Here is a 12,657-nt window from a genome sequence, read left to right as displayed (position 1 = left end):
GTGAATTATTGATGGTAGAATGAATAATGGATGAATGCTGTAGACGGTGGGTAGAAAATTGTCAGCTCTCTATGGAGTTGACAGTAGGCCTATTATAGTTACCACAGGATGAGGGTTGTGACAATTGACTTCAGTATGTAATCCTCCTGCTGTAGAAGAACCGTACCTGCACACAAACGCTGCGATTCCACTTCACCTTACGTATTCATCTCTAATCTCATTTCCAAGTATAACTGTATGACCATCAGCACACAGCGGCATACAAAGGAACACATAGGCAGATAGCCTAGATCACAGAACAGGACTTACACATTCATCAGTGTAACAAGGCTGTGATTTAGGAAGGCTCCTCTGGCGTCTGTGTGGCCCCTGGCATCTCCCTGGTATGTGGAGGAGGAATCTGAGCCAGGCCAGACGAGCGACAGGATTCATTACAGAGCTCTAACAGGCTCAATAGGAATCGGCACTAAAACTCTGGGCGGTTGGAAGTATTGAAGCATCAGCACTGCCTACTAAACAGCCTGCTTCATAACATGCGATGGCCTGCGCTTGATTAAAAATCTGTGTGTGTGTGTGGAGTTGATTTTTACATTTTTTCATCCGCATGGCTCTGTGTGTGATTGACCAGCCCATAGAGGGGGCTGTCAGCTCTCTGTGGTCCACACCAGTCAACAGAGATCACAGTCACATCAGATCAGACTGCATTAAGCAGAGCGGGAGTCCGTCTCTGATCCATTATTCAGAAACCAGGAGACCGGCCCACGTTGACTGTGTCTAGTCTGCCGAGCTGTACTCAGTGTGAACTGCACTCATGGTCTGCATAATAACACACACACGTTCACACAGCGGCATTTGTAGCATTTGGAAAGTAGCGCAAAGAAATGCAGCGTGAAAACAAAGTTTTTATAATTCATTAGGACTGACGCACAGATTTTCTTCCCTCCCACAGACTCCATCTCGCTGTGCTTCCTAATTTGACTAAATTATTAATCTAGTTTTTAATTTCCTTTTAGTTAAGGTTGTGCTATTACAGTGTTTAAAATAGGAGGAGATGGGAATAATTGTAAAATGCCCCAAGGATCGCTGGCCAGAGGCATTGGTAGTAAAACAACACACACGCACACACACATGCGTTTGTGTTTAGCCGCAGGGCAGACAGACAGGGAATGGGAGTTCCATACTCCCTGGAGGATTCCTCGGGCTGGCCTGTCTGCTGTCTGCCGGCAGCTTACACACCAGCCATCCATCTCCTCCTGCCTGGGCCCCTCACTCTCCTTCCAAAACACACACACACACACACACACACACACACACATAGATTGACCATGGTGTCTGTGTGCTTTGTGATGTTATTTGGTCATAAATCTGTAGAAGTGGTGGAGGGAGAGGGACTCCAGAGTGGACCAGAGGGGGTTCAAACCTTCACTGTCCAGCAGAGGTAGCTTGCTGCTGTATGTTAGGTGAATTTCCATGTGAGCCCTGCCTTAAAGTTGGAAACTGCAAAAGCCAAATGTTAACAATTGGAAAAATAAAACTTTTTTTAAGGGCTGGGTATAACCTGCAAATTACAATTTTAATACTTCTAATAATTCTTTACTCTAAGGTGCTAAATTGAAGAAAATGTGCTGCATGTTCTTCGACGGAGGCAGAAATTAATGTATGCATCGAAGCATATTCTTTCACTAAACTCAAAAAGTGCATCAGTGTGCATGTGTTTGAGGTGCTTATGGACTGAAATGGGTGGGAGGTTTTAAGGTTCACCCATTTAATACTTTTGTATTCAGTATTTGATCCAATGACCGGTTTATCAGAGCTGGTAAATCGAGAACAGGAACTGACAACCCTTGCTCTACATGCTTGTCCTCAGGGTCCAATCTCATTTGAGTCAGGTGTATGATGAACCAGAGTTAAAACATCCAGAATAGTTGGGTGGGGACCACTGCTTCCGACCCTCTTAAATCAAGGATTTGCCAGAACCTGTTCATCTTAAATTTTGTCATTGTTATTTGTTTAGAAGTTTTTCAAACAATATGAGGGTTTTACCAGGGGTGAAACTAGATCTTGTGGCACTCTCTGTTACAATGACCTGGTATTTCTCTCTTGTGAAGCAGGGAAGGAGCTAAAAATCTCACATCAGACTAACCACACCTGAACTGAATAATGTGGGTGACTGTGGCTCAGTGGGTAGAAATGTGATTCAAATCTGAACGTTGTAGGTTCGATTTTAACTTATGTGTCGATGTACCACTGGGCGAGGCACTTAACCTCAACTTGCCTCCTGATCTATGTATCGTTGTATGAATGTAAGTGTGACTGAGTGATTGTGGCTCTAGTGTAATCGCTTTGAGTGGTCGATATGACTTGAAAAGGACCATATAAATTCAGGCTATGTACCATTTAGGCCTACATTGAACAGAGATGTTTTTAATACTCTTTAGAAATTATGAAGTCTTTTTAAAAGAATGTTTTTTTTTTTTTTTTTACCCAAAATGCACTTTAAGTGCTTTATTCGAATTAGGACCGCCTTCGAATTACAGGTCCTTCTCAAAATATTAGCATATTGTGATAAAGTTCATTATTTTCCATAATGTCATGATGAAAATTTAACATTCATATATTTTAGATTCATTGCACACTAACTGAAATATTTCAGGTCTTTTATTGTCTTAATACAGATGATTTTGGCATACAGCTCATGAAAACCCAAAATTCCTATCTCACAAAATTAGCATATCGTTAAAAGGGTCTCTAAACGAGCTATGAACCTAATCATCTGAATCAACAAGTTAACTCTAAACACCTGCAAAAGATTCCTGAGGCCTTTAAAACTCCCAGCCTGGTTCATCACTCAAAACCCCAATCATGGGTAAGACTGCCGACCTGACTGCTGTCCAGAAGGCCACTATTGACACCCTCAAGCAAGAGGGTAAGACACAAAAAGAAATTTCTGAACGAATAGGCTGTTCCCAGAGTGCTGTATCAAGGCACCTCAGTGGGAAGTCTGTGGGAAGGAAAAAGTGTGGCAGAAAACGCTGCACAAGGAGAAGAGGTGACCGGACCCTGAGGAAGATTGTGGAGAAGGGCCGATTCCAGACCTTGGGGGACCTGCAGAAGCAGTGGACTGAGTCTGGAGTAGAAACATCCAGAGCCACCGTGCACAGGCGTGTGCAGGAAATGGGCTACAGGTGCCGCATTCCCCAGACCTGGGCTACAGAGAAGCAGCACTGGACTGTTGCTCAGTGGTCCAAAGTACTTTTTTCGGATGAAAGCAAATTCTGCATGTCATTCGGAAATCAAGGTGCCAGAGTCTGGAGGAAGACTGGGGAGAAGGAAATGCCAAAATGCCAGAAGTCCAGTGTCAAGTACCCACAGTCAGTGATGGTCTGGGGTGCCGTGTCAGCTGCTGGTGTTGGTCCACTGTGTTTTATCAAGGGCAGGGTCAGCTAGCTATCAGGAGATTTTGGAGCACTTCATGCTTCCATCTGCTGAAAAGCTTTATGGAGATGAAGATTTCATTTTTCAGCACGACCTGGCACCTGCTCACAGCGCCAAAACCACTGGTAAATGGTTTACTGACCATGGTATCACTGTGCTCAATTGGCCTGCCAACTCTCCTGACCTGAACCCCATAGAGAATCTGTGGGATATTGTGAAGAGAACGTTGAGAGACTCAAGACCCAACACTCTGGATGAGCTAAAGGCCGCTATCGAAGCATCCTGGGCCTCCATAAGACCTCAGCAGTGCCACAGGCTGATTGCCTCCATGCCGCACCGCATTGAAGCAGTCATTTCTGCAAAAGGATTCCCGACCAAGTATTGAGTGCATAACTGTACATGATTATTTGAAGGTTGACGTTTTTTGTATTAAAAACACTTTTCTTTTATTGGTCGGATGAAATATGCTAATTTTGTGAGATAGGAATTTTGGGTTTTCATGAGCTGTATGCCAAAATCATCCGTATTAAGACAATAAAAGACCTGAAATATTTCAGTTAGTGTGCAATGAATCTAAAATATATGAATGTTAAATTTTCATCATTACATTATGGAAAATAATGAACTTTATCACAATATGCTAATATTTTGAGAAGGACCTGTAGACAAGAAAAGACCCAACCAACCTGGACAGAAAGATTACACTCTGGATTTAGAGATGTATCTAAGCAGTGAAACAGCCCTTTATCTCTCTGGACGCTGAAGCCACTGTCTTTCATGATTTGTTGAACTTGAAATACATTTTTTAATACTCAAATGTCCAAACTCTTATACAGACTAGTTAACAATATGAACAGCTATGTCTGGAAAACAGTGAACTTTGAATATTTGTAGGAAACCTGTAATTTGTCTGAGAAAAAATTACTTCCATCTCCAACATGTCAGCGCTTCCTAAACACAATGTGAAGTTTGGGATTTGCATAATGTAAGTAATTATAGCAGGACTAATAGACTTTACTGGAAGAGACGCCAACCTCCTAACATTAGATATTGATCTGAGAACAATTTTAAGCCGCTTAGTGGATGTTTTAAAATAATTATTTACTTGGGTGTAGCAATGTTTTAAAGCAAAATTAAATGAAAGACCTTCTCATCCAAACGGGAGTGTGTAAAGCTAATCTCCAAAGTACACTGGAATGAAAAAAACATAATCACAATCAGATGCAAATTTTATAACAGCCACTTATCTGGTGGTTTTTTGTGTGAGGCAGCCCTGAGCAGGAGACGGTGGGGTGCAGGGTGCAGGTCATTACACGCAACAGGGGAACATTGAAATGGCCCAGACAAACAGCCAGCCCGACCCCTAATGAGGTAACAATGAAGCAGGGTCACGGACTCATGACCTGTCCTAAGCCCCAGACAAACGGCCTGTCTGGACAAGCTCGAGATTAGTCCAGCCCCAGACATTGGTCACAGGTCAGCTTGGGATGCCTGCTATCCCACAGTTCCTGCTTGGCGTTCTCCTGCTGGTTTTTAAAAGGTGCAGATTCTCCTCTGCAAACAGCTGTCGTTGCCCTACTTAACATCTTCATTAGTCGGTTTTGTGTTTGTGTCCATAGACTGCAAATCTAATGTTCCTGTACAGAATGTCCTATTTTGCTGAGCTTTTTATCGTACGCTCCAGTTCAGTCTGTCAGGATGCAGGCTTTGCTAACAGCACGGTGATTTGCATGTTCCCCTGATATATACTGGACTGCCTGCCTAATCTAAAACTGCTCACTGGTACTGGAAAGTCATGCAGTAGGACCTGAAGGATTTAAGCATTTGGTTTGTAGTAAAAAACCCGGTGCGCCACTGATGCAATGTGCATTAGCTTGAGGCCTGCTCCTTGTCTCCTTTTACTGCTGAATTGCATGCACTAGTGGTGCCTCTGGGTGGCCCAGGTGGTGCTGCACCTGTTCTTCGCAGAAACGCAGTCCGGCAAAGCACCTCGGGGTATAAACCGACCCTTTTTCCTTCCCACTCTAATGTTTATCACTCACACAACAATGGATTTAGAGTGTTGTTGAAGCACTAATATGAGGTGTGTTCGCTGATTGGCGAAAGATCAGACTTTTAGTTTCTGACCAGCCGATCAGGACCGGTTCTGTTCAGCAGACAAATTCTTGGGTGCTTCTCTAGTTTTAATAAAATGTTCTTTAGATTTTCATAGACCGTTTTTATTAATCTCCCTGCATTTTATCTTTTAGGATTTACGGAAACAGGTTGCACCTCTGCTGAAGAGCTTCCAAGGAGAGGTGAGTTTTATATTTACAAATTTCGGTTGACACTAGCGACCATCACTGTTCCATTTACAGTATTTAAACAATGCGGTTTACAAACCATGTTTGACATTCTTCAGTGCCTTTCGCTTCCTTTTCTTCTCTCTTCATTCCTACATTGTCACTTCTTCTCTGCACCGACTCCTGTTTTTTCTCTCTCCCTCGGCACTATCTCATTTCCCCCTTTTCCTCTCCTCCTTGGCTTTGCTCTCCTCTGCTCTTGATTTTCTGTCCTATTCATGAAGTCCTGTAGCCTGAGGGTGTGTTTAAATTGCATCCTGCAAAAAGAAAATCACCACAAAATCCTAGCTCTATCCAGTCACAACTCACTGACTGCTATTTCCTCACACTTTGTTCCTCTGTATTATTCAGTGGTCTTTTGATGAATTATAAACCGTTTTTTCCTCTTATTATGCCACATTTACTTACTTTCAGTTTAATGGAGAATTTACCAGGATCAATAAAAGGTGACCGAGCAGCGCATGTACTATATCATGCTCTTAATACTTTGCCGTCCTCCATCATTTTGGCCTGATTCCATCTTGACTCCTCCTTTCTGGCAGCCGCACATTTCTAGTTCACTCCAATATGTGAAAGTCCGAGGGTAGGAGTGGAGACGGCTGGTTAAGACTGGGGCTTTATTCAGGGTCGGAGTGGGTGGGTGCACGCTGACGCACACACAAAGAAACACACGCACACACACGCAGTCAAGCAAAAATCAACTGAATAGATAGTGACATGATCTGTTTTACTACAGCCCATGGAATATTACAGTTTAACACTGGGTTAGTTTCCATATTCTTGTGTCAAGACAACAAACACAGCTGGCGGTTGTGTAAAAATACAGTAATTTCTCGCGGTTCCACCGCGTTCTGCTGATGATCCACAATCTATTTAGAGAATAAAAACAGCAGCAGTATAATTGGGGCTTTGTCAGCTGTTTCCACCATCCTCATGTTGACACACCTCGATGGCGTACACACCAGGACACGCAAGAGACGCGCAGTGGGTGGCCGCGGAACTGAGAAAGACATTATCTTATGATTATTGAGATAATACTGTACACCCGCGCCAGTCTCAGAGCACCCCATCAATCAGGCGACTATTCTGCGCGCCTGCATGCCACAACTTGAGTCGCTTTCAGAATGTGTAATTTTAAACCAGTCTTTGTTTGCTTAGCCCTCAAACCCTTTGATCAGAAACAAGACAGCAGCAAGAAACAGAGGGGGGGTTGGGGGTCTTCTTGGAGTCTCACACTCATCTTAAAGCCGCCCCCCTGCCCCCCCAACAAGCTTTAATCATTACTAATGAATGCGGAGCTCTGAGGGAACAATAAAAAGTTTTAGAAGGAGGAATTTGGAGGGTCCGACACATTGTTTAATCTTTGTCATTGAAAGGTGGATGCCCTCTGGTCATAATTATTACCTTACCAGTACGGTTTCCACAAGGCATCAGCTTGGTAAACGGGGTGTGTGTGTGTGTGTGTGTTGCATGCTTAGTGTTCCTTGTTGGTCCATCGATCAGATAAGCTTTTCCATTATCCAAGGCTTCAGTCTCTGCTTCCCATAGCCTCCTCTTATCAGACTCCACTGGGGCCACACACACACACACACACACACACACACACACACACACACACACACACACACACACAGGTCAGCCTGATGCCCTTCACACACTAGATAGGGAAGCAAGGCGGTGCTGAGTGATGGTGCCACAAGCTGCTGACGTATGTATGTATGTGTTTGTGTTTAGACTTGTCAGGGATACCTTCTGCCATTGTAAGCACTTCTCATCGGTAACCCACCGATACTGGCAAGGTATCATTTGTTTCATTTGGTTTGTTGTCTTGGTTTGTGTGTGTATGGGATGGGAGGCAGGGGAGCGTGTAACAGCAGATGTCATCAGGATATGTTGAGCGAGCCTCAGTTTGGAACAGCAGGGCTGTATTTGCAAATCCTGGGTGGTCTTCTAATGGCTCTGGTCGTGCAGTTAACCTGCTTTTAACTGTAGGGTGTGTCCTACATTAAACGTCTATTTCCTGCCTCCCATGTTGCGCTATATAAAGCTGCTGTACCACTGACCTTGGCCGAGTCATTGTACAGTCATGCAGCTGGTTTCCTTCACTGCCCATCTTTTTTTATGTGTTCTTTATTATCGGTTGTGTTGAAGGTTCTCAGAATCCCTGATCACATGTTATTATAAACACATGCACCCAAGTTCAACATTGTTGTGTAAGCGGTCTTAGTTCTTAACATCAGTAATCTTCCATTAGAGACTGAGTGTCTTCAATCACAAATGGTCACACAGCATTCGAAAAGGGTAGAGGACACAATGCAGCATGTTGTGAAAATGAGATTTATCATTAGGGTTTAGTTATGAGTCATTTATCAGAGTCTCGTAGTATGAAACTTTGAGGAAAAATATTAGTGTTTATGCAGAGAAGTAAAATAAATGTATAAACTTTAATAGTAAAGTAAATGTTCAGATGGGAATTATAAATGGAGGTTTTCTAAAAATATTTTTTACAAAGTGCACTAAGAGACTTTCTGCATAGGAAATTTCAGGGTCACTGTGTCAAAAGGGGAGGAAGGACCGACGAACAGCAAGAATTATTCATGGACGATATATCGCCATTAACATCGTATTAGCCGACTTTAATTCATTTTTTAAGATGTTATCTGTCCAATAAGTAAAACGGGGTCGATATTGATAACCGATATTAAATTCCATCTTTTTGCCGTTGGTGGATGTGTTTTGGGAGAGGGAGGAGATTGGCCATGCGGTGTTTCTTTGGTCATGCGACAGTGATGCAGCGGAGGTCTAAGGTTTGTAACTTTTGCTTAACTAAATCGGGTTCTACTTCCCAAATGTTCACTTGTTCACTTGACTTCATTAGTTAGACCTGACCCATCATCCACCTCTCTACTAGGCGTTCATTCTTGGCACTCGTGGCAGATAATGCAGCATTTATGGAAGTTCTGGCAGGCTATATAGTTGGTACATAAAAAATTGGTTCATTTCAGTCTACCCTACTCCTCTTCATGAACTGCTTCCATGTGTGTTGTTGCCCACGTATACAGAAACTCTAGCAGTGTTCGCAACTTAAGGCTCAGGATTTTCTTCAGGCATGAAGAATAGAGCTTTATACAGTTCAAGAATAAATGTAGGCGAGGATGCTCCGATAAAAATTTATATAATTGCACTTTGTTCACTTAAGGCGCGCATATCAATGCTCGGTTCTGTAAACTAAGTTGGTTTTGTGTTTTCCACTTGAATAAAGTTTTACACAGAAATGGGAGAACAAATTGAAAGACAGAGCAATATTTTCTTTTTAAAGAGCATGAAATATGGGTTATGAGAGCTTAATTGGTTTTAGAGTAAAGTCAAGCCAGTATGTTCAAAAGGGCAGCATCTATGACATTGATTGTATTCTAATGTTGGCTTGAGCAAAATCTTCGGATTAATACCCACTAAATGTAGTTGCACTGCTGTTCTGTTACTGGTTAATTAGTTAGCCAGTTTGCTTGGATACAGCCTGCAAATGGCTGATTAAACAGACATGCAGCTCCTGGAATGCCAATTGTCGTTTTTAAAACAGTGCTATCTTTGCAAGAGTGACAGGTGGTGCTCCTTTAGTTTCACACTATGACTGTGCAAGTTTTTTACAACTGAAAATATTTCCAGTCAAATTTGTCTTTTATGTAAGAAAGGGAAATCTGTAGCAGCCTATTTTCAACCAGCTGGCCGGCAGTCTGTAGCAACGAATGGGGAGGGGCAACGCTAAGTTACTGCACAGAAAACTCCTGTCACCACAGCACTCTCTCTGCTGTCTCAGTAAAAGCACTTTAAAATGTCGGAAAGATATGATAGAAAGTTTTAGCGGTTTTGAAACCCCGCCTTTTTAAAACCTCGATACACCTCAGTACCGGTAACCGGCTCATCCCTAAAGGTTGTGTGAGAGTAGAACTAAAGGTTTTGTGACAGAGAAACATGTGAGAAAGATTGACACTGAAAATCATTGAGGGAGAGGGGAAAAAGAATGAGTCTGAGAACATGGAAGTGACGAGAGACTAAATGAGAGAAAGCCAGAAATAAAAAGGGGGGAAGAGGGAGGGGTGCTGGCACCAGCCTACTCGGGGCCAGATGTTTTGCGGCTAAAAAACTAGAGATGAATCAAAGCCATGTGAAGAGATTTATTGGGTTCCCATAGGAGCTGAGACAGTGTTACATGTAGCCTGTTCTGTTTACAGTGGCAAGAACCCTTTAAACCACCCATCAACTACACTACTGGCTTGGCTGGGAATGTGAAGACTTTATATGTGGACCTACATAGGCTTTTGTCTCCATTCCTTTTGAGTTTGTGAATGTGTTGGAGGAGTTGGAAGAGAAACACAGGGCTGTTTAGTCTGAGTGCGGGAGCCAGAGTAGTCAGCTGTAGCTCTGCCCAGTACAGTAGCACCGTCTGAATGTCTTTATTTGGCATCTGTTTCCTTCAATTTAAACATGATTTCAGATGCATTTTTCGCCTACTGCGTCTGATTCTCATATTGATGTGTGGCACAGACTGTAGTAGAGCCTCATCGCCTTATGTTTGACAACACTATAAAAGTTCTATAGCGATTTATTTTTGTTTTTTAGTATTAAGTTCTTATAGATCCATCCTAATGCTGTCCATTTCAATATTATTGGTGATGGAATGCATGCCGTGCCCTTTTGCGTTAATGGCTACATCAGTAATGGATCCACACTGTATTGCTGCTAAGAGCTGACTGAATAATCTGCCCCTGCTGTGACTGGAAAGACTGAGCCAGCTGTTTAATGATGTCAGTGTGCTGGAGGGGGAGACGAACACACACTGTTTTACACACACACACACACATGTGCTAACAGACGAACTCGGGCACACTCATTTGAGGACAGAGCAACGCAGACATGCACTTGTGCACGGCAAACGAAACGCATCCGTCAGCAGCTGAACAGCTGAACTGGCTTCACGGGAAGGAAACGCCAAAGCAGCCGCTGTTGAGACAGCCGCGATCGCAGTCAACATACCAAAGCATAGTGAGAAAAGAGAGATATGTAGGCTACTCTTACTGTGAATTTAATGGGGCATTCTCTTGGGGTCAATAGATCCGACTCTAAGATTTGTGGTGTTGATTAACAGTTCCTTTCCATTTTCCATCTTTGCAGATTGACGCCTTGAGTAAAAGAAGTAAAGAAGCAGAGGCTGCCTTCTTGAACGTGTACAAGAAAATAATCGATGTCCCAGGTAATAGTTTTAATATTTGTGTGTGTTTATATAAATTTCTGTTTGGATACATCCAGTAAGACACCCCCCTCCCCTCATTTATTCACAGAGGTCACTATAAGGGGGGGCAGGACCTCCCCAAAAACATAACTATTACATTTATTATGGTTCTATAACATCTACTATTATTCTAATATTTTATTGAATCATATGTAGAATAAAGTACATCAAATGTAATTATTTCAAATAAACATGGGTCTTATGCAGAAAACCGAGACTGATATTAGCTGGTTAGTCAAGCTATCTGCCGCCGACTGCTTTACAGACATGGTGCTGAAAGCCTGCCATCTGAAGATTTAAAGAAATATTTCCTTAAAAAGAGTCATTGGTTGACCCTCACTTCCGCATCATGAGGCTTTGTTTTTCATGAGCGGAAGTATTTCACAATAACCAAGTTAGTCTTTGTTGTGATGGAGGACTTTAGCGTAAGAATATTTATTACAGGAGGATTTATAACTTGGATGATTATCTAACTTGACTCTCTGGTTGTGGAAAGGCAAACTGGTTAATTTTCAAAAGCAGTTAAGAACTGGCTATAGCACCAGTCCAGGTTTAGCACTGGAATCAGTTCATTGGAAAAGCACCTATTAAGTTTTCTTCACACAGTAGCGGCGTCCACACAGAAGAGTGTTGTCAGAGAGATCTTACTGCTTTAAGGTGTGGTAGGTTTACTGATTGGAAAAATATCAGATTTTTTTATCATCTGAACAGCTGGGCATCGGTCAGAATGGAACATTTCTGAGGTTTTGTAGACTGCCTCAACACAGGTGGGCCCAGGCCCAGTCTGCTCTGATGCCGTGACATTTCTGAGCTTTCTGTGTGTGATTCCTTAATACATCCCTACAAGGATTAATCCTCGGGTGTAGTTTTAAGATGGTCTTAACAGGAGGTGCCTCCTGACATTGATGATAAGTACGCCCCGGATTGGCTGAGGCGAAGTGCACGCACAAAAACAGTCACGTTTCATGCACTAAGGCAGAGAAAAATCACAGAAGCATCTGCACAGTGCTGCTGGTTGGAGATTTTCAGCTGTGTGGAAGTCCTGGAGGGCCCCGGTATGTAGGAGTGAGAGAGGAGTCGAGTTCATCTATAGCGTAAGGAGGTCATCATATTCCCACACGGATAGACCTACAGTAATATCTTTGGATTGTACTGCTCCCAATAAGTCAGCGCCAGCTCTGACGGGGCTATTCTTAACTTGCTGCGAGACAATGATGTAATGCCTGATGCACACATACACAGAGACACAGACCAGCCTGACTAATGCAGCAATCTTGAAAGAGGAAACAGTGTGTTTTCTTCTGTCTTCTGTCAGCTGAAGGCCCGGACAGTCAGCCCAGTGTGCTCTGGTTTAGATTAAAGGTGTCTGGCGAGAGTGTTCAGCACCAGTGGCCCACAAGTCAAGCTGTCTTTAACAGGCTGTGCTGCTGATTGGATGAGGGAGGGAAGGGCTCTCTGCGAAGGACAAAACTTTGATAAGCGGAAGAGAAAGTTCACTTTCAAGGGCACAAAAGTAGATGGGAGTCTGTATTCAGAGCAAACTGTTGTGTTAGCATTAGTTTGTACGCGCATGTTTGTTTCACACTAGGA

At 42.9% G+C, this 12,657-nt stretch overlaps 1 protein-coding gene across 4 annotated transcripts in view; it reads left to right on the top strand.

Moving 5' to 3' along the window:
• cux1b (cut-like homeobox 1b) overlaps positions 1 to 12,657 on the top strand; it is an 87,003-nt gene that overhangs the window by 25,886 nt on the left and 48,460 nt on the right. For all 4 annotated transcript variants that reach the window (XM_047390629.1, XM_047390628.1, XM_047390627.1 and 1 more), the window contains exons 3-4: positions 5,685 to 5,732; positions 10,950 to 11,028. In XM_047390629.1, coding sequence (XP_047246585.1) covers positions 5,685 to 5,732; positions 10,950 to 11,028 — 127 coding nt within the window. The remainder of the gene's footprint in view (positions 1 to 5,684; positions 5,733 to 10,949; positions 11,029 to 12,657) is intronic.

This window comes from Girardinichthys multiradiatus, chromosome 18 (genome assembly GCF_021462225.1).
Source record: "Girardinichthys multiradiatus isolate DD_20200921_A chromosome 18, DD_fGirMul_XY1, whole genome shotgun sequence".
NCBI classification, from domain to species: Eukaryota; Metazoa; Chordata; class Actinopteri; order Cyprinodontiformes; family Goodeidae; genus Girardinichthys; species Girardinichthys multiradiatus.
The sequence above is the reverse complement of the archived record's forward strand: the minus strand, read 5'-3'. Positions and strand labels throughout refer to the sequence as shown.